A 20,835-nucleotide genomic window follows, 5' to 3' on the forward strand; every position below is an offset into this window, starting at 1 on the left:
TCCAAGATTAGAAGATAAATACTGATGTGATTAAAATCTGAAGAACCAGGCTCCACTTTGTAAATCCTTAGCTGGGCACAGAGGCCTAATGTAAACCCTCTTTATAGTGCCCCCTAGTGGTCTTTTATATTACAACTTTTATTTCACATAACAGAGCAATATCATAGCAGCAAATTCTGCAAATATAAACATACAGTGAAGTTCAGACAAACGTGGAAAATGACTCTTTTCTTATTGAGAAAGAAATATCTTTATTTAGATCAAAATGTTTACAGTGTATGTACAGTGTAAGCTTACATCCTCAGAAAAATGACTCCTCTAGTTTCTCTCTTTTTCTTCACAAAGGTAAGCACAAATAAATCAGTTCACAAAGCGATAAAACATTTATCAGCTGTAAATGAGTATTGAGAGCATAAAAAATAAACTACATCGGGGTGCTGGTGGCGCAGTGGTTAGTGCGCACCCCTAATGTACTGAGGGTTTCGTCCTCCAAGCAGGCGGCCCAGGTTCAAATCCCACCTGTGGCTCCTTTCCCGCATGTCATTCCCCTCTCTCTCTCTCTCTCTCTCTTCCTGATTTCCAACTCTATCCACCTATCTCTCCCATAAAGGCACTAAAAGATCTAAAAAACAAGCTTCATTACCAGAGTCAAAGACAAAATATCCAATAACTTTTATATTACATACATGTGATTCAGGATTAAAATCTTCATTTCCCACTGGATCAACACCATATCATTTAGTTCCACAGTTAGTGGTGGCTTAAATTGACTCCATACTGGAACAGGATTATTAGAATATACAATAAGGTATTTACAGTCCTGTCAAGTTTTCTCTCTTTACTTTTCTTGAACTTCTGCTGCCAAGTTTTCTTTCACAGCAACGTACTATTTCCACGACCCGCATCGGTTTTCCCGCCTCTGTTCTCGGGAGTTCACCTTTTTCCCCTTTTGCAGCATCTGCATAGTGAAACCGTTGAGTAAACTCCTACACCCCGTTTCTCTTTTGTGTGTTTCCTGAAGTTGAGATCTCTCTAAAACCCTTTTCACACATACGGAAATCTCCTGAAAAACTCCGGAGATTTGGCTACCCGGAGGTTCTTTAGGCTGTGTGTGAACGCGAACAGCCGTGGACTTTACCCAGAGTTTCTCCGGCCAGACCCCTAGTATTTTATCCGCAGAATATCCGAGTGAGCTGATGTCTGAACGCGGCCGAATATACACCGGAGATTTTCAAGTCAAGCCAATGGGACACGAGTGACGTTTATACAGTGACTGGCTAAAGTGTCTGCACGCGACCACTACGATCTCCGTGCACGTAACAAAACGGCTGCATTCTGTTTTCTGTTCGTCAGCATGTTGTTCTCCTCTCTTTTGTGGATGTTGTCATTCCATTGGATTACACACAGCATTGATATAAAGGCAAATATTCTCATTATAGCGTCGTGTAGCGGACTCTGTTGCTTCGGCCGCTACTTCCCCGTTGTTTGTTTACGTCACGTCTTACCTCGGGAAATCCCCCGCCCCCCCTCCCCTCTGACAGGAAAAGTCCCCCGCTGTGAGGAGCATATGTGAACGACTAGTTCGGGAGAATCTCCGGAGCAGTCCTCCGGTAAATATCTAGATATTATCCGGAGTGCATATGTGAAAACGGCTTAACTCTGTAGCAGGTAGTATTTTGGGGGGGGGGGGGGGTTAAAACACAGCTATGAACAGCTTTAGGTGTTGTATCTTTACAGAAAAGCCCCCATAGATGTCTTAGATGAGCAGAAGACGTTACTGGGGCACGAGGACACCTGTTAACGGGGACATCAGGTTTGTAGGATACCGGAGTGACACAGCTTTAATGTAGTGCATTGTACTGCATTCTGCAACTGGCTGTGTAGATCTTAACATCGGTATGTACTCTGCATCCAATTCAAAAATTTCTCATAGAGCTCAAAAGTCATTTTGAAGTCTCCACTTTAAAACAACATAGCCTCGCCAGGAGACCCGAGCTCTACCGGACAGATAACCAGCGGCGCTGTGTTCTTGCCGTTGTCATGGAGACATGGGTTTAAGTACGGATACAGAGGCTCAGTGAAGGAACACCCGATGTAAGTGTAGATGTGGGTCTTTGCCTCGGCGTCGTAGAAGGACACGGACCCCGCCCCGTAATCCAGGAACACGCCCACTTTATTTGGGACGGCCTGGAGATTGAGGGTGACGGAGGGACCAGTGCAGGCACTCAGACTGCCGCCTTTTCTTCGGCAGATCGCCCAGTACCCGCTGTCAGGACGCACCATGATGGCCCCCTTCCTGTTAATGGACTCCCTCGCCACTCCGAGATCCCAGTCGCTTTTGTCACTCACCTGCAACACAACATTGAGAGCATAAAATTAGACAAACAAGCAAATTAATGATGCTACATCGGCCATTTTTTGCTTTCTTTTTCTCTACTAATTTTCTTTATTTTAGCTTTGATTGAGATTCCTGAATCCAAAGCCAACCGGGACCAGAAATCAAAAGAGGAGCTCACACAAGGCTAATATGTTTATACACTTCAATGTTTGGAGGCATGGGGGAAAAGTGGGTCTGACTGCCTCGGGCCCTAATGAAAGAAAAGGGGCCCATATTGAGCCTGAAATAATTAGTGTGACGGCCATGTAGCCTGTTAGGTTGCACCTTCTCTTGTCTTGTGTTGCAGGTACATGTAATTAGTAGGTGTTGCTGTCCAATCAGCCTGACTGAGAGCACCTGGGCCCAATGCTCCCATTCCGATCAGAGAGACTTTTTGAATGCGCCATGTTTGGTTACTTAATTTTCCTTTTCCAACCAACCCATGCAGAATACTTTCTTCACACACCCACTAACCTACTGACTCTACTGACACCCAAAGCTCATTTATTTTGCAATTGGATTTATCTCTTTGTAAATAAATCTTCTTAATTAACTGTTATCTTGGTGTCTCTGCCCTTATTTGCCAGTATTTGTTTGGATACGTGTCTCTAAAAGTAAAATTGGCCTAATAAAAGAACACGATTGTGGTCGAGGGGCTAGATATGATATTTATTTTTTATCCGGTCCCTATTAGATTTAATGTCAGCCATTCTTAATATTAATTCTAAAGCAGAGCAGGATACATTGGCCACAAGGGGGCGTGATGAGTCTTTCAGTCACATCAAATGCATGCAGAGCAGATCTGCAGCTGAGACCAATGACCACTTTAAATTTTATATTAATTGAATTGACCAAAATAAAACATGTTCATTTGCAACATGTAGTAAATAATCATTGAAATGACTCAAATGAAAGCATATGAAAAGAGCTGTATGCTTCATAGAACAATTCAAACAAAAACAAGACTACCTGTTTGTCTTTGCACAATTATATGAAACAAAATGAGAGCGTTATGAGATCTCAGGTATCTTTGTGAACTGACTTAACTACATTTTGTAACGTTCAACAATGTATTAAATTACAGAACATGTTTTTCAGGATGGTTAAGGAGTTATTATTGTAGTTGGAGGGTTGAGAATTCCTACCTGGATTACCCAGTAGCTTCTTCCAGAGGTGAAACTTTGTTTCCCGAGAACAGAGACACAGGAGTCAAACCTGAGGGTATCCACTGGGCGACTGAGTTTCTGGCTACTTAGGCTTACCTGTGGGTCATCATAATAACAGTCAAAAACAAGAACAGAAGAATTGTTCACTCAGAGTCCAAAACTTTCAAATTGCAATCATCGATAGTTAAAAGACCTTTTTGTTGGGATAGACTTCTTGCTGAGCCTATCTGGACAGTTTCATTTACCCAGGAAATCTCATTGTGTTCAAGACTAGGGTTTACATGATACCAGAGTTTTAAGCTTCAATATAATACTAGCAAAAATCCAACGATATTGATACCTGTTCAAGTACATAATGGGTTTTCTGTTCTCAAAGGCATGTGGCTGCAGGAGCTGGAGATCGAACCCTCAACTTTCCAGTTGAGAGACGACCGCCTCTACCAACTGAGCCATATCAGCCCCTGTTACACTAAAGCCTTGTAAAATAAATATAATTTATGTAAGGAGTGAAATGGAGAACTAAAGGGTCATCTAGAAGCATCATGTTGGATATATAACATGGGGTCATCTGCATAATGATCGTTTTTTACACTACAGCGTTGCAGAATAAATATTATTTATGTAAAGACCGAATAGCAGTGGGCTAAATACTGATCCTTGAGGTACACCTTTACATGCAAATTGATTTGGAGACTTGATGAGAAACCAGTTGCAACAATAGCTTGAACTCTAACTAAGAGATATGACATGTTGTACATAGTTCAGTCAGGAATTCTAGAGTTACCCTTTTTCCATCCGGGGACAGAATGAGCCAGCCTGAAGCGGTTGCAGGATCCAGAGTCACATCCACTGGAGATCAAAAAAATTAATGAATGAGAGATGTATATATATATATATATATATATATATACATATATACATAAATTATATCTTAGGTTGACTTAATCTCTATATGAAGTTCATATTCATACACGCACCTGCATATAGACTCAGTTGGATGGCTTCTACAAGGAAAAGAAAAACAAATGTTGTCAGTTTGTTATTTGATTTCATGGACAACTTGGTGCAAAACTAGTCATAATTTACAGAAGCCCTAAGCAGACAAATATCTATACATTTTACATAACTCTGTTTTCCCGTCATCTCAACTTAATTATTTCGTTATGTCGGGATCAAAACCCAGGTCTTCCCAAGATAACCATGAATTCCTTGAGATCTTGAGAAGATCTTGAGAAAAGCCCCCACCAAACATGTAAAAGCCTGTCTAGTATATAGTGCGGCGTCAATAAATTCTGTTGTACTATGTGAAATAACAATAAAGGCATTCTATTCTAAAGAGTTAATTATTTCCCAACAACATCCCCGCAGAATTCACTGACCATCTGCTGATAGTTTCTTTTCCATTTCATTGCAGGCTTTCACCAGGTTGGAGAAAGCTGTCCTAACCATCCCAAGGTAGTCTTCTGAGAGCACTGTGACCTTCGACCAGTCCCTCGTTCCTGTTGGAGCACTCAGAGACGAGAAACTCTGAATGAAAACAAGTGAGTAACACTAATTATTTTTGAGAACTTAAACAACCTTCATCAGGGATTGGATTTTTATTATTTGATAGACTTCGCACAAAGTCGGTACACTGAAAACCTGATCATTATGGCAAGACTTTCTTACCTGTATGAGATGAAGGGGTTCCGCTGTGTGCTCCAGTTGCTGCAGCTCAGTGCGTTTAATCTGCAGGTCGTTGATCTCCCACTCAATCTCTTTGAGAAGCCCCTCCGCTGACCTTTCAGAGGCTTGTTGCTTCTCCTCCATGTGCTTAATGAGCAACGCCTGGTTTGTCTCTATGGTGCTTATCACCATTGTGGCAACCTTAACACTTTCCTCTATCTCTCTGTCTTTATTTACCTGCAGATAAGCATACATTTCTCATGATTATTATGTAAAGTAAACAAAACCAGACATGATGGCACATCAATATATTATAGATTAAGGATAAAATTACAACACTGACTTTGCCCAAGTCCACTGAAGCCTTGATCTCGTCACACTTGTTGAGCATGGTGTGGATTGCCTGTTCGAACTCTGCGTTGAGCTTTCTCATATGAGACTGAAAAGATTGAACACAAATTCATCATCAGAAACGCTGTAAGGAACAACAGAAAAAGGCAAGATGCATATGAAAATGATTCTATTTCAAAAACCTCTTTTCCTCACCCTGATCTTCTTGGTCTCCGTGTCCATAGGAACAATCTTGTGGTGTTTGTGTTCCTTCTCTGTGCATTTCAAACAAACAGGTAAATTATCGCTCTCACAAAACTTCTCCAGGAGCATGTTGTGTTGTTTGCAGAGGTGACTGTTGACAAAGGTGGCGGGATCAGTCAGCGTGTGCTTGGTCAACACTTGATCCCTCAGATGAGGTGTCAGGTGAACTTCACAGTAAGACTTCCTGCAGACAAGGCACGACTTGACACCCATTATTTGGCTGTCGTAGCAGATGTCGCAGGGGACTTCATCAGACATGGAGGGTTCCTTAGGGAGAGCTTTCTTTCTTGGCTGTACCTTGTAAACTGGCTTGCCCTTCAGAGATCTTTTGATAAAATATGGATCATGTTAATTTGACATAAGAAATAAAGAAGGGTATTTCATGGTTTAAAAATTCAAACAAAGAATGTAAATATCAAGTGACCTTTTGAATGCTTCAGTGATCTCTTTTAACACGACGTTGATCCTGAGATCTGGGCGTTTTTTGAAAGTCTCTCTGCAGAGCGGACACTCCAGCTTATGTCTCGAATCCCAGAAGCGTTTAATACATGCCAGGCAGAAATTATGGCCACATGAGATGGAGACAGGGTTTTTGAAGAGGTCCAGACAGATGCTGCATCGAAACTGATCCTCGGACAGGACGGGGGCCATATTTCTGATCAAAGAATAGAACTGTTTTACTTACTATTTTCCAGACTTCACCACAGAAGCAATCATAATAAAATGTTAAATTCAAATAATACACTTTTGGATTCTAAACTCCTTAATCCTTCATCATTGATGCAGAAAATGTAAAAAAAAAAAATCTTAAACATCTTCATAATGCAAGTTGCTGAAAGAAAAGTCATTGACCAGGTAGTTTGGGCAAATTCACTTGAGGTGTTTAACTTGGAAAGTAATTCCAATACAGATTAAACAACATAAAAACATTACACACAAACAATTGCAGAATGTCATCGTACGCAGATGACATTGTACTTAACATGTCTAATATGTAAAACGATAATTAGGTCAAACTAATTAGTGCCTCGGCTCTTGGATTGGCAACATAGCTTCCAAACTCTTTGATTGGATTCCAAAATACAGACAACAAAGACAGCAACAACATCATCACCTAATAAATCTTTATATGCAGTAAACTGGGCATATTCACTTGTGTCATCAGGGAATAAACTTGGGAATTATCTTCAATGAAGATATAATTTAGCACAGAAATACAAGATAGTAATCTATCTAAAAAAATATATATTTTATGCAGATGACATTTTAGTTTACATGTCAAATATGTAGAGTAATAATTTTGATCAAACTACTTAGGAAATGTAGGGAGAGAGTGGGGGATGACGTGCCCCAAATAGCATCAGGAACTGGAGTTGAACCTCTAACCAGCACGACAAAGGACTGCGACCTCTGTACATTTGCTTCCCGATTCACCAACTGAGCTTGACCAGCGCTCAAACTCAAACTTTTAAACTGGATTCCAAAGTACATACAACAAACACAACAGCTATAACATCATCACCAACATAATTTGCATTACCTACTGGATCAATTACAATGTCAGCCTTGTATACACCGTCATAGATTTTAGAAATAAAAAAGAACTTGTGTGTTCTCCGAATGTTAAAAGTCTTTCTTCCAAAAAACGTTATACTTATTTTGGTCTATCTCATTGTTGATGAGTATAATTGGAATGACTACTTTGATATTATATTGCAGCCACAAACAATGCACTGGCTACATACATGGTCATAATAAAAGTAATTGGAAACTTTACAGATAATTTTTTACTTGAATGAGTAATTGTTTTTGGTCTCAGAGAAGAACCAAAACCAGTACTGACCATAGGACAGCAATTATATTGTACTGCTGCAAGCGCTGTTTAAATAGGGTTGATCCACAATACAAGAAAATTGACTTAAATTCTTATCCAATTATCCATTCAAAAAGTTTGATCTCCTTCTAATAGTGCAAATTATACATTTTCTCTGAAACTGATTCAGACAACAGATGCCGGCAGGACCTCCTCCCTTCACTAAAAAAAGTTGTCTTCCAATATTTGTATCATTATGAAGGTCACATATGATACTCCTTTTCAACCAGTTTTAACAAGTCTCAGTTTTGGTTCACCAAAAGTTAAGTTACTTGCTTAAAATCCAATTTCAGCCCTGCTCAGAGCAGTACGATGGAGGATTAGGGCCACGTACATTTTTTTTTGTCGAGATTAAAGTCGTAAATTTACAAGATTAAACTCGTAAATTTCCGAGTTTAATCTCGTAAATTAACAAGTTCGAGACCAGCCTGCGCGAAAATGATGAAAGTAGAACTCTTAAAGTCTTTAAAGAATAAAGTTGTTATTTTAGTCTATATCAGAAGAGCAGCAACATCCTGTTCTCAAATGACAAACATAGAACATCTTGTCCTAAAGGTTTCACTAATAAGGAAATAAACTACTTCCTTGTGTAGACGGTAAAAACAGTTCAAGAAAAGTTTTCACTTCAACTTGCATGACCTTGTTTATCAGTAAAATGATATGAACAGGACACAAACTGGTTCTGCACATGAGACACTTTAACAAGGCAGACCGATAACAGACACAAATAGTTGTGTTGGGGCTTTACTTATGCAGATAAGAAACTACACATGCTTTTGGCTCATCAGCATCTTCACATTGTCATAAAATAGCAGCAGCACCCTGAAAAGATACTGCAAGAAACTGTGGCTTTTCCGAAGAAAGAACCACACGGACTTGGAGGAAGTTGTCTGCAGAGGAAAATACTTTAAGAGTTCTACTTTCATCATTTTGCTCAGGCTGGTCTCAAACTCATTAACTTACTCATAATTTAATCGTATTTTCTCTTTTTTTTTAGACTTTATTCTCGTAAATTTAGGACTTTAATCTTGAATTTAAAAAAAAAGAAAACATTTTTTTTAACATGGCCCTAATCCTCCGTCGTAGAGCAGGCTGTTTCTGTATCTGCAGCTGCACCACCAACTCTTACATGCGAAATTGTGAGCTTAATTTCTGATATTTATTAACCAATCAGATTTATTGAATGAAAATAGTGCAGTTTGGACTTTCAGACAGTACAAAACATGTGACGGAACCAAGAAACTGAACAAAACAAACATGTTTTAAAAGCGATTCACAGAACATTTGACACCAGTTTTTACCTGGCATCATTATTATTAAAAATGGTTCAGAGACCCACTTTGGGTATTGACCCACCAGTTGAGAGCCACTCCTTTAAATTGGTGTTATGGTTTTGATAACTTCATAATGTGTTTGTTCATTATCATTGGTACATTACTTCTTGAATGACAATATTCAGTATTATGCTGCACTTTTTTCCTAGGATGGTGAAGAGATGACTCTCTATTATGTCTCTAATTGGCTAGTACACACTAACTATGCAAGAGTAGTCTTACATCTAGATGTTTATGACAGTGGCAGTTTATACTCTGCTGGATGGGCCACTTAAAAAATAACTTTGGGGGGAAAAATTGAGAGTATATCCACTTCTTTAGGCACCACTACACCACTGTTTTCAGGTATGTTATACCAGCATGATGGCAACCAACATGACTTATCAACCTGAAGGGCTTGTCATCTGATCAGTTAAGTTAACCTGAACTCAACTCTGGGAACCAGGATGATTTGTAGAGATATAACGCTGAAGGAATTTTACCATACAAGTGAAGTCAGACAATCAGTTCAGAGTAGTCATGGGACATTTCAGTAGATAATCTGTTCAGTAGAAACACATTAAAGTAAGAGTAATATAATGGTGCAGATGGCTCAGGTGAAAAGCAAAAGTCAAAACAGAGGTACAAATTCAGCCCAAACCAATGTTTTCTGAAACATCAAAGAGGATTTTAGGCACCCAAACCTGACCAAACAGTGACAAAGGTCCATAATGTTTCACATGTTTAAGATAATTCTAAGAAATGTTAGCATTCAGGTCAGGCAGAGGTGCAAAAACGTTCTAGTTATGTTGAGGAAAGGATCATGATTTGGGTGTCATATATGTTTTCGTTACCCATCCGTACCCCCTTCCTCGTAAGCAGACTTTACACTATCAATCAAAATGTTATTTTTTTGTCACAAACTACAGCGAGACCAAGTATCACAATTCAAAACATGTTAGACTCTGCCTTTTTATGACACATTTGACTTGTAGTTTGACTTCAACGGTTTCACCTCTGAGTATTATCCTTCTCAAAATACAACAAAAATGAAAAGTAAAGCATCAAAAGTCAGATTATCTTGACGCACAGACCAGAAAGAGATTACTAAATATTGTTTTTTCACTCTCTACAAAAGCTGTGTGCAGTAAAAATGGTCTTACCTGGTTGGGTTAACAGACAGAGACTCCTTAACAGATGTGTGATCAGCTGCTGTATGACCTTGGTAAAAACAACTTCTTCATCAAATACTCAGGGCTCGGGAAGACTTGAACAGGTAAATCCGGTTCTTCCTCTTCACCTTTATTTGCCGCTTTTCACAGCAGGTGTTTCTCTTTTGAACCGATTGAGTAATTATTACCTGTACTGTTTTTGGCTTGAACATGGGTATTACCAAGAAGAAGTTCAATGACCCACAGCCTTTGCAGAATGATAGAAAGTTTCAAAACCTGAAGCTAGTTATGGCCTGTTTTTGGTTTAACAGGTACAGATTCTCACTTTTTTGCAGTATCTGCACATGGCAAGTACAATGTTGTTATGGTTTTTTTAGAGTGTTTCTAGTATTACGGATAACACACTGACAAATTCAACACTCAATCATCACTCCAACCAACTACAACTTCACTCTGCATCGAAACATCGAGAGAAGAAAGTCTAGTTAGACATGTTAATCATAAATTAATTAGTGCTTAAACATTTCCCAGTACTCTGTTAATGCCTGTAAACAATCATTAAAAATGAGTAACTCATTTTGTGTGTACTACACTCCCTGTCTGAGGGGCGCCAGGAAATAGAAGTGTCAGTATGTCCTTAAACTTACAAGCTGGTTACCTGACTCTTCTCTCTTGTTGGTTTGTCTCAAGTTCCCCTGCAGCTCTCTGCGTTCCAGACATTTCCACATTCATTAGCAACAAATTTGTTATTGTTCTAATGTTTTTCTTCTAATGTGATTGGACAACTGATGCCGCCATTAATTTGACTACAGATGTGCAGCCATCTATCCTGCCCTTCAGCTAACTGGGTACCAGACTATACAGATAGATTGGCTAAATTGCCAATGCCTAAATTACCACATGTGCAATGCTAATTTTGTTCTGAGTGAGCTTGATCTTGTTTAGCTCCTTTTTGGAAACATTAGACCAAACTGTTGGACGGTAATCGAGCTGAGCTATAACTCAAGATTGTATCACTATTGTGTTTTCTGTTCGAAAATAAGCGTTCTTTCTCATGATAGAAATGCCTCTGCTCATGTTTGCAACTATATTGTTAATGTGAGTTCTCCATGAAAGTTTGTATCCATTATTACCCCTAACAGTTTGGCCTCTTTTACCTCCTCAATGGGTTCCCCCTGTAAAGAGATTAGCATCAAGCTAATAATCTAAGATGCCTGATCCATCTGTGAGAAATTTACCAGCCACCTCTGCTGTGTTGAAGTGGTGACTGTTACTGGTTTGTTTTTCTAGTTAGAAAGTTTATGTAGTCTTGTAGTAGATCATATTTCTGATGTGTTATCATCATTTAAATTTGTGTTTTTGCTATGGTACATGTCCCAAATAGTTATGTAGCCAATGAACCAAACAATGTCAGTGTTCCCGTGAACTATGTGCTTGGGTAGTATCTGGTGTGATACGGCTCAAAATGATTTTTATCTTGGCTGATTTGCGTCAGACGGATCTCAAGCGTTTACGGAATTGGGTGTTTCAAAGTGTCATATAGGAATTCTTGAACCTATTGTTTCAGTGTAGCACAAACTGTGAGGTGTTACATGAGGTTGAAAAGAGTTGGTTGTGCCAAATGAATTAGATGGTAGAACATAGCCAATTATACTTCCAAGTTGTAACATGTTTTGTGGCTTTGATCCACCAATTTGTTTGTAGCAACCCCTTTTTATTCTGGAGAAGTCAAAAAAGTCTAGTCAAAAATTCTTCGGAAAAACTCCCTTTGTTTTGCAAACCCATTGTTTAGATGCCACCAAGTGGTGCCCGACGCCCTTTCTTCAGAAAGTCAATGCAGCGTAAAATCTCCTGTTCACTTGTGATCCTGCATTAACAATAATAATAACTCTATTTATTTAGCACCTTTAAAAACACATGTTTACAAAGTACTTTGACATACAGTAAAGGCATAACAAAGAAAAATGCCAAAGAACCCAAACACAGAAGGACAGAAACAACAGCAAGCATATAGACAATGCAAATTAACCACAACAGCAAAAGACAATCCAACAAGCACAGAACCCAACAAACATATTTAACCCAACCATCATAAGAACCCAGGAAAAACAAGAACCCAACAACACCAGCTCCGGCCAAGAGGACCAAACTAAAAGAGCTGAAAGCAAATAAAAACAGATATCGATAGAAAGGTAAAGGCAATAAAAGAGGGGAGAACAATAGAAACCAGTAAGTAAATGATAAATATAATAGTTATAATAATACAAATATAAATAGACAAAGTTAGTGAGATAAAAAATGACTAAATTAGAACATAAAAATATGCCATAATAGCAGGCAGTTAAAGATACAATATGTAGATTCTGCCACCAGGGGGCTCTCAATCAATACTACAATAACAAAAGATGATGTCGAGGCTGGCGGGGAATCATGGGAGGTCTCTCTGCAACTCTACTGGGCATTGACATCGTAAAGACCGACGGGCGAAACCGACCTGAGGAAGAGAATATGGTTACCGACGATGTATCCAAGTATAATTTACATGACGTTTTTATCACAGCAGCACATACAGCAACAGTACGGCAGCTTTCAGTAGCAGCTCCCGCTTCCTAATGTAGCGTTCTTTGACGTAACATCCGGTGTTTCGACGGCAGCGATAAACATTCTGTCTGTCATGGCGGCTCACCATGGTGTAAAAAAATTTCATAAAATTCGACATAATTGTAGGTTTAAGGGACATAAAACAGTAACTTGCGATGAAAGCATAAATAAGGAGACGGTGCAAACAATAAAAAGGAATAAGAGCTGTATAAAAGCAACAGAAGGAAATTGAGGATAAAGTTTTAAAAGAATAGTAAAAGACAACATTAAGAATTAAAAGAAGATTCAAATTGTAAAGAGGGAAAGAAAAGGCAATTAGAAGACAACATCACTTAAAAGCAAGTCTATAAAAGTTTGTTTAAAAAGAGATTTAAAGGAATTGACTGAAACTGAGAGTCTGCAATAGTATCTGTGCAACACAATACTGGGCAGTGGCTATTGCAGTCTTTATGACAATTAATCCAATCCTTTGTATTGCATTCCTGCAAATCCTTTCAGACATCCTGCACCTCCTCTCTTTATTCTCATGGACCTATTCTAGTTTTTATGTTCGATCAATTATGTGCTGCTTTTGGCATCAAGTAGGTTGCCAAAAAGGGTGGAGCCAAAACCGAGGTCAAGACAATGTTGAATATCAAGTAAAGAGTGACTGGTTAAAGGCTTTATATGCGATTTTTTGATCCAGCAGATGTCGCCCTTGAGCGCCAGTATTAAAACCAAAACAACTTTTGCTGCATTGTTGTGTTAGCATGCTAATGCTAGCGATCTTTATTATGCTTGTATCTTCACACTGCATGTAAATTTACCCGGAATGACCGTGATCTAGAAACGCTTACGTGACATTCAGTGAGTACAGTATGTTATTCTTCTTTTCTCTAGTCCCTCAATTAAACAACTTTTATACGCAAGGGGAGGAGTCAGCCGGCCGTCCCGGCGATGTAAACAAAGTGAAGATAGGACTCGGAAAACTCGGAAAGCATCACAGACAGTGGGACTCGGGTGTTACACCCATTGTAGACAGTCATGACTCACAGAGTTATTTTCAGAGGATATACTTGATTTCTATTATATTTAAGTGTGAAAAATCACATATTAAGCCTTTAATGTCTATAAAAAATAATCAAAATATGTAGGATTAGATGGATTCAGTATCGCCTAAAAATCCTTGAAAAGTGTTGTTAAATTGACAACAATGGTTGTCAAGATAGCAGAACCACCCTTGATTTAAACATTTCCAAACACTCAATGCTCAACAACATGACACCTATTAATCCGTCAACTATAGACGTCAGTTGCATTAACCTCCTGATTCATGATTTATCGTTTAAGTTTGTTTGGAAGTTAAAATTAAATACGTCTTGTGCTCAGTTATTTTTCTTGGCAGTCACTGAATACAAACGTAACAGTCTATTCATTAAACATGTTGACAGTGTAGACTTTTATTACTGGGTGGAGTACACATCGTCAGCGACCTTGAATATAAGGAGTGCTCAAGTTGTGCCAAGTCAATGTCCATAATGTCACTGTCCGAAACCATTGACCAAAAAACCCTTCCAAAGACCTGAGGCCTGTTGCACCAGCTACGTTTGGGTTCTGGTTTAAGTTCTGGTGTCCACACTAATCCATAGGTCGAAACTACTCGGTCTGTTGCTTAAGTTTTGTCACTGTTTGGTTGCAGCCGTAGACATAAGGTTCATCTATTGAACCATTCAAGTGGAGTGGTGATTCTAGAGTCTCTTGGGGCCCTAAGCAAGAATCAATAGGGGGGCCGTCCAACCAGCGTTCATCACTATTGTGTCTTCCAGTATCACGCCGCTTACTCCTCTTCCACTTTTTCCTGTTTCTTTTCTCTTTATTTTTCTTTGTTGACATTCATTGGTTCTCAAAGCAATAATACCAGTAACGCTTAGCAGGGCGTTGAGAGTGAATGCTGTCAGATGGGGCCCCCTTAGGGAGGTTTCCTACAGTCATTGCAAAATTTTGCACATTTTGGTCCACTGCTTTGGTTTAACTTTGTGAACCAGGGGCCACCCTACTGGTCTGGGGCTCCAAGCAGATGCATTGTTGACAAGCAGCGCCTTTGTATTCAAGCTTCCATAAATAAAATCAGATAAGCCAAATAATGTATCTTAATGAAGGACTGGCTCTGAGCTCTCTCATAGATACAATCTAGGACCAAACTGGAAGTCAAATGACATGCTTGAGATAGCTGGGAATATAGTATGGGAAACCAACGTATACCATGGATAATATAATGAATCTTTTAAAAGAATCATCTGATGAACCATTAACAATATTTAATATTAGTAATCTGCACTTCAGTCCCAACACACCCCAGTGCTTTATAACGAGGTGAACACCTCAACAGGCAGCTCACAGATGTCAACAGTACCACACCTTTCGCTAACTTCGCAGAAAAGTCCATCTTATCCAGAAGATAAAATTCATTCAAATGAAGCCCCCCAGAATCAAGACATGAAAGACCAATCTGATCAACACATTTTTCTTTCGATGAAAATACAGCAGTCGTAGCCTGTTAAGAACAAAAATGGAAATTTACCATATGCATGACGCATCACCCATTAAATGAAAGGAACAATGGCCACACGGTGTTAGCACTTTACAAGGTGAGTTACTACCATCCATGAGTCAGTGTCTGCACGTGCACTGACCCATGACACAGCCATAATTATCAGGGACGAGACCCTTTATGATGGATACAATCTGGCCTGAAGAAAAGAGTTTAAGAAGGATTAAAAGTCAAACAGCATCCATCAGGAATATTCCCAAGAGAGTCTGGTTGCAGACCGCCACTGTCAGACCCTCTACCTCTGCAGACCGCCACTGTCAGACCCTCTACCTCTGCAGACCGCCACTGTCAGACCCTCTACCTCTGCAGACTGCCACTGTCAGACCCTACCTCTGCAGACCGCCACTGTCAGACCCTCTACCTCTGCAGACCGCCACTGTCAGACCCTCTACCTCTGCAGACCGCCACTGTCAGACCCTACCTCTGCAGACCGCCACTGTCAGACGCCGCCACTCTCAGGACCAAAAATACACGCAAATAGAATCAGCTTGCACTTCCGGTTAAAATAAAATTGGATAGTAACATCCGGTTAAAGCGTTTTATTCTATGTGCAACAGATTACTGAACATCGTGTTTTGTTTCCAGTCGCACACTTAATTTAGTAAGCTAGCTAGCTAACTAAGTCAAATAAGATTATCCTATTGTTTGTTTGTCCTTTCTGTCCTTTTGTTTTAAAAATTATTTTAGTCAATAAAATGTATTTCTGACAAGCTATCAAGCTAGCTGCTAGCTAACTAGTTTTTAACTTTGGTGCTTAAACGACAAGTAAACAATGATCATAACTTGTCATGATACAGACGGAAGTGAAAACTGATACCAACTATACTCACAGGAGAGAAGATCATTTACAAAGATTTATCATGTCTGAAGATGCTGCACAAGATAGTTTTACGAGAAAGTGATTCCTCTTTTCCACAGCAAAGATCTTTGACGAGATATACGTTCCTCTGTTAAATGATAGCACACTGACACCTGAAAAACAAAAATGACACGTAGCACAGGACAAAATCAGCAAACAGAAAAGTCCTTACAGGTGTTTTCAAGAGGTTACACGACACTAATGTTTTAAATTCACACACCTTCTTTATGTTTCATTGTTGTCTACATACCAAACAGTTTACCTCATGTTGTAATTTTCCAGATGTGATGGTGTCTCTTTGTGTTGCACCTGTTACATAGACATGACAGTTCAATGTCGGAGATGATTAAGGGGTGAATTACAACAAAAAGCAAAAACATGTAAATGCATGAAGATGTTTTTTTTTTTTTTAAACCCAGCTATTTTATTTTGTTTCATGCTTTGAGAAGCCACTTTGTCCCTTGTGATTGATTTATTTGGTGTATGTGAACAAACATTAAACCCTTATGTCATATTGTGTATTTTGATGATTTAAAACTTCATCATAAAATTCAGTTGGTTTGAAAACTAAGTCAACACATGACGCTACACTTGACATGTGTGAGCAGTCACATACCTGAGGCAGTTGAACATATGCGTACTGCTGCCACCTAGTGGGGCATTAGGGTATTGCAAAAAACCATCTCTGGTATTTATTAATATTCATCAAATCTTTTATTTGTCACTTGAATAAGAACATACAATTGATTTAGTGTTTGACTTCTTTAAGGGGTGGATTAACTCACATTTGGTGCTTTAGAGATTTACTGAAGGTAAACTCGCCTGGCGTTTTGTTGGAAAGAATGTGAAATTTAATAAACTTCTGTTTATATCAAGAGAAGAAAAATATAAATACTCATTTTAAAAATGTGTTCAAGTGCTGGTTTTATTAAGCTTTGTTTTTTAATCAATCACAAAATGCAGTCACACAGAAACTTCAATCATATTTTGCAAATTATTATCATTATTTTTTTTAGACGTCTACTATTTTATATGGTATGAAGATTGTAAAAAACAAATATTTGATTGGATTTAACTCCAGTTAACTCACAGAAACATGCTCCTGGCATTCATGAAGATTAACATTATACCACAGCAACAAAATAAATAAAATAAACATACAATCATACAATCATCAACTAATCCTAAATATGCAGAAAACAAACAAAACCATACCATGTATAAATATCTTTTATGCTTTAGTCTCAAAAAGGTAACGTGGACACTACTTCTACACTTCATTTAAGAAGTGAAAACACACACCTACTTCCTCTGATGTACTGACACAGAAGCATCAATCTGGCTTAAATGGGCTTTTAAAAGCCTGTCCACAAGAACTGCAGAGCTTCTTTTGTTTTTAAAGGTGTTGTATGTTTATGGATGTTTTTAAATGCTGCCTGAGAGCTCATCTAAACTCTACTGTTGCACTGCAAACAATCTCATTATTTATAAACCCCAACATTATTCCTTTGGTTGCAAAGTTGCCTTAACCTTAAATGTAAACCTCAACAGAGCAACGTAAAGAGAGCTATACATTTTCATAGTTTCAATAATGTGTTATAAGTTGAAAGAATGGTGCTTAGTCTTCAGAGTTGTTAAAGAGACATTACGTCATTTCTGCCACTAGGGGGTCTTAAATTGCAAACAATAACGAGGTGATTGTGGATAATGATGCATGTCAAGTGTGAAATCAGTGCAGCTCAGGAAAACTGCCTGAACTAGCTTGAGTCTAGGTTAGAAAAAGCCAAGTCACGTTAGCTTACATCAACCGTTAGCTGACTTCCTACCACTTGCGCCGATGAATTGCACGGTCACCTGAAATAAAATAACGGATGTCTCTATGATGGAACAGTTTTGAAACATTTTGAATCATTGTGGTACACGACTCAGAAAAATAGTTTACAGCATCATGTTGTAACTAGACATTTTTATTACAAGTTACGCCTTCGATCTTCACGTCATCTGAATTCTTCTCCTCTTTGCGGAAGACATGTTCACCCGACCTCTTTCTCCAGGAAATGTTGAAATCACCTGTAACCCCCTGCTCTCTAATCTTCTCCTTAATCTGAAAAAGAAAAACGTGTGACAATAAATAAATGATGGAATTAAATTTAAAAAAATACATATAAACATTACGTTAACATTCCTCGTTTTAAATCCAAATTAGTTTTTAGACGTTATTAAAAACTTTCCCTAGAATTCTCAAACGTTCCCGTTTTCTTTGAAGTGGCCAAATGTTTTTGAGTTAATCTCAGTTTTACAGCCTGACTTTCCAAATCCTTTAAATATACACCAAGTGGAAGACGGCAAAAGTCTGAATATTAGCAAAATACTAGAAAAATAAATACTGTATATTGCTTGCAAAAAACTCAGAAGTGAGTTTTACCATTTACCACTGACCAAAAGTATGATAATACAAATACAACATTGTGCGTATTGATAATTACCAGATTCAAGATGGCGTCCGTCACAGCAGGGTCATTCAGGTCGATTGTGGATTTCAGTGTTGTCATCTTAAAGATCATCATGTGTTTTTCTAGTGACGACATAGATGTTAAATTATAGAAGATTAGCATAAATGTAATGGCAAATATTATAGAGCATAGGAATTACTTACTTGTGTGGCAGATGAAAGGAAGTTTGTATTTGCAGTACTTTTCAACCCACTCTCCGTTGTGGTTAGCATCAAACACGCTGGCACCACAGCTCTCTGTTAAATTTCTCGGGTGTCCATCTACCCAGTTTTGGAATTTGGAGTTGGCACCGCCTGACCACGAGCTCCAAGTGCGTCTGTAGAGGCCGATCCACACAAACTGTTCATCGCCTACCAACTGCTGGATCTCTGAGTTCTCTTGGTCGTTTCTCACACTTGCCAGAACTGTGTGGTTCGCCTTGCAGTACAACAGAGCCCTCCACCAACTCAACTCTTGGTTGATCAAGACAAATCCCTGAGTGGCATTGGATGATGGGTCTGAAATAAATTGTAACACAAAACACATGTTTTAATTCGTCCATCTAAATATTTTAATTTCCTGGCCACCGGTGGCCTGGTGGTTAGTTTGCATGCTCCGTGTACAGAGGCTACTGGAATTAACAAACCAAAGTAAATATCCTGTTACTTACCAGTTATGTTGTTGTCATAACAGACAAAAGCAAATTCTTGCTTGCATTCATAGTCATACCAGGTACCTTGTTGGACAGCAGTGCACAATTTCCCATATCTTTGTGTGTTATCTGGTTGACTTGTGTTCCACTTCCTGAAGTTAGACTCATTTCCATAGAAGCTTTTGTCTGACAGCAACCATTTCCAGTCCCAGTGGGGGTCATGCAGGCCAATCCACACATTCCCCTCATAACCACTACCCACAGCTGCGATCAGCCGCTTCATGTCGTCTGTGTTGCTGATGGTGGCCAAATTTGAGAACTTCTCTCTGCAATACACTCGGGCATCATACCAAGACTTTGGTTCATCAGTGAAATGGTAGTTATGAAGGCGTGAGCACAGACCTTTAAACCAATGGACAGATATAGAAAGAAAGCGACTTGAAAGCATATTTAACAACTTCCCAAAGGGTTTCAAGACACAGTCAGGAAGTTAAAGTCTCAAAGACTTACAGTTATGTACCGTAAATGTCTGATAGAGCTTATATGGACTGCTTGTCTTGTTTTGTTTAATGACCTGGGTCCGCAATTCCAGGAAAGAATTCTCATACTCATCGGGTCTATGTTAATTTGCTTTAAATTGACCTCACGGTTCTGTTAACCCAAGGTAGTGTTGTGAAAGATCTCATTTATGTACTTTTTGGCGTCACCACACAACAAGTACATTCTTGGACCTATCTCCAACAGATTTCATCCTGATTGAGGGTTTTCACTGTCCTCATCTGAATGTCTATTCTGCTTCTTTTCTTTGGATTTGCAGAGGTTTTCCATTGTTGTCACGCGTCATTGATCTTTGGTTTGGTTTTCATTTATTAATCATTTATCATTATAAGGTTTAAGCCTGTTTTAGGTGGATTTCATTTCAGAAACAAACTGGAAAGAAATGCCAAAAAATGTGAATTAAAGTTCATAACATATGCTTAGTAAAATGTAAATAATGTGCTTTTCGGTTAAAATAAATGACAAAAGTCAATGGAAATTCTGATGCATCCAACTCATAAAACATGTATTCATTTGCATAAGCTTTCAGATTTTCTTGAAATCTGGTTACGATTTGCATTACATTTTTTATGGAAACTGGAAGATGGTTACTTTAATAACCAATCATGATTAAAGAAAGAGAACACGCTTAGTCATAGTTTGGATGATAGAACATTGGCTGTTGTTGGGAAATAGGAAACTCATATCTGATGTGTTTGTGTGTGTGCACAAATGTCCAGTTTGAAAACGGGGTTAATAAAAATCAACCCCAAACCCTAACCCTAACATCGTTCTGGAGGAACGCATTTCAAAACTCTATTTGATCGAAAGCTGAAGACCCAGCTCTTTCATGAATACCTACAACCTTAATGATGATGATGATGATGGCGGTTTTGATGAATCTTTACATTAATGTTCAGAATTTAACAGATTGGCTGCCAATG

The 20,835-nt window shown here is 38.7% G+C and overlaps 2 protein-coding genes across 2 annotated transcripts; both read right to left on the reverse strand.

The window, feature by feature from the left end:
• Positions 1-226: 226 nt before the first annotated feature.
• On the reverse strand, positions 227-10,215 carry LOC132958713 (zinc-binding protein A33-like). Its single transcript, XM_061031730.1, has 10 exons — positions 10,152-10,215; positions 6,227-6,457; positions 5,755-6,127; positions 5,552-5,647; positions 5,212-5,445; positions 4,923-5,070; positions 4,521-4,547; positions 4,328-4,392; positions 3,523-3,639; positions 227-2,349 (listed from the first exon to the last, which is right to left on the reverse strand). The coding sequence occupies exons 2-10, from the start codon at positions 6,451-6,453 to the stop codon at positions 1,963-1,965; spliced, it is 1,674 nt and encodes a 557-aa protein (XP_060887713.1). The 5' UTR covers positions 6,454-6,457; positions 10,152-10,215; the 3' UTR covers positions 227-1,962.
• A 7,089-nt stretch (positions 10,216-17,304) lies between these two features.
• Positions 17,305-19,637, reverse strand: LOC132958945 (L-selectin-like). The gene is made up of 4 exons (XM_061032023.1): positions 19,493-19,637; positions 18,867-19,220; positions 18,697-18,785; positions 17,305-18,314 (listed from the first exon to the last, which is right to left on the reverse strand). The coding sequence occupies exons 1-4, from the start codon at positions 19,635-19,637 to the stop codon at positions 18,168-18,170; spliced, it is 735 nt and encodes a 244-aa protein (XP_060888006.1). The 3' UTR covers positions 17,305-18,167.
• Between the last annotated feature and the right edge of the window lie 1,198 nt (positions 19,638-20,835).

Source organism: Labrus mixtus, chromosome 23, assembly GCF_963584025.1.
Source record: "Labrus mixtus chromosome 23, fLabMix1.1, whole genome shotgun sequence".
NCBI lineage: Eukaryota > Metazoa > Chordata > Actinopteri > Labriformes > Labridae > Labrus > Labrus mixtus.

What these genes read in the sequence shown, in the direction of transcription:
- LOC132958945 (XM_061032023.1), bottom strand. Translation starts at nt 19,637, where the DNA reads ATGAAGCGGCTGATCGCAGCTGTGGGTAGTGGTTATGAGGGGAATGTG. An exon ending in CTTCAGGAAGTGGAACACAA is followed by an intron (nt 19,221 to 19,492) that starts GTCAACCAGATA and finishes AATTTATTTCAG; the next exon opens with ACCCATCATCCAATGCCACT. An exon ending in CGGACGCCATCTTGAATCTG is followed by an intron (nt 18,315 to 18,696) that starts GTAATTATCAAT and finishes TTTCTTTTTCAG; the next exon opens with ATTAAGGAGAAGATTAGAGA.
- LOC132958713 (XM_061031730.1), bottom strand. Translation starts at nt 6,453, where the DNA reads ATGGCCCCCGTCCTGTCCGAGGATCAGTTTCGATGCAGCATCTGTCTG. An exon ending in CGGAGACCAAGAAGATCAGG is followed by an intron (nt 5,648 to 5,754) that starts GTGAGGAAAAGA and finishes CAATCTTTTCAG; the next exon opens with TCTCATATGAGAAAGCTCAA. An exon ending in AAAGAAACTATCAGCAGATG is followed by an intron (nt 4,548 to 4,922) that starts GTCAGTGAATTC and finishes TTTTCCTTGTAG; the next exon opens with AAGCCATCCAACTGAGTCTA.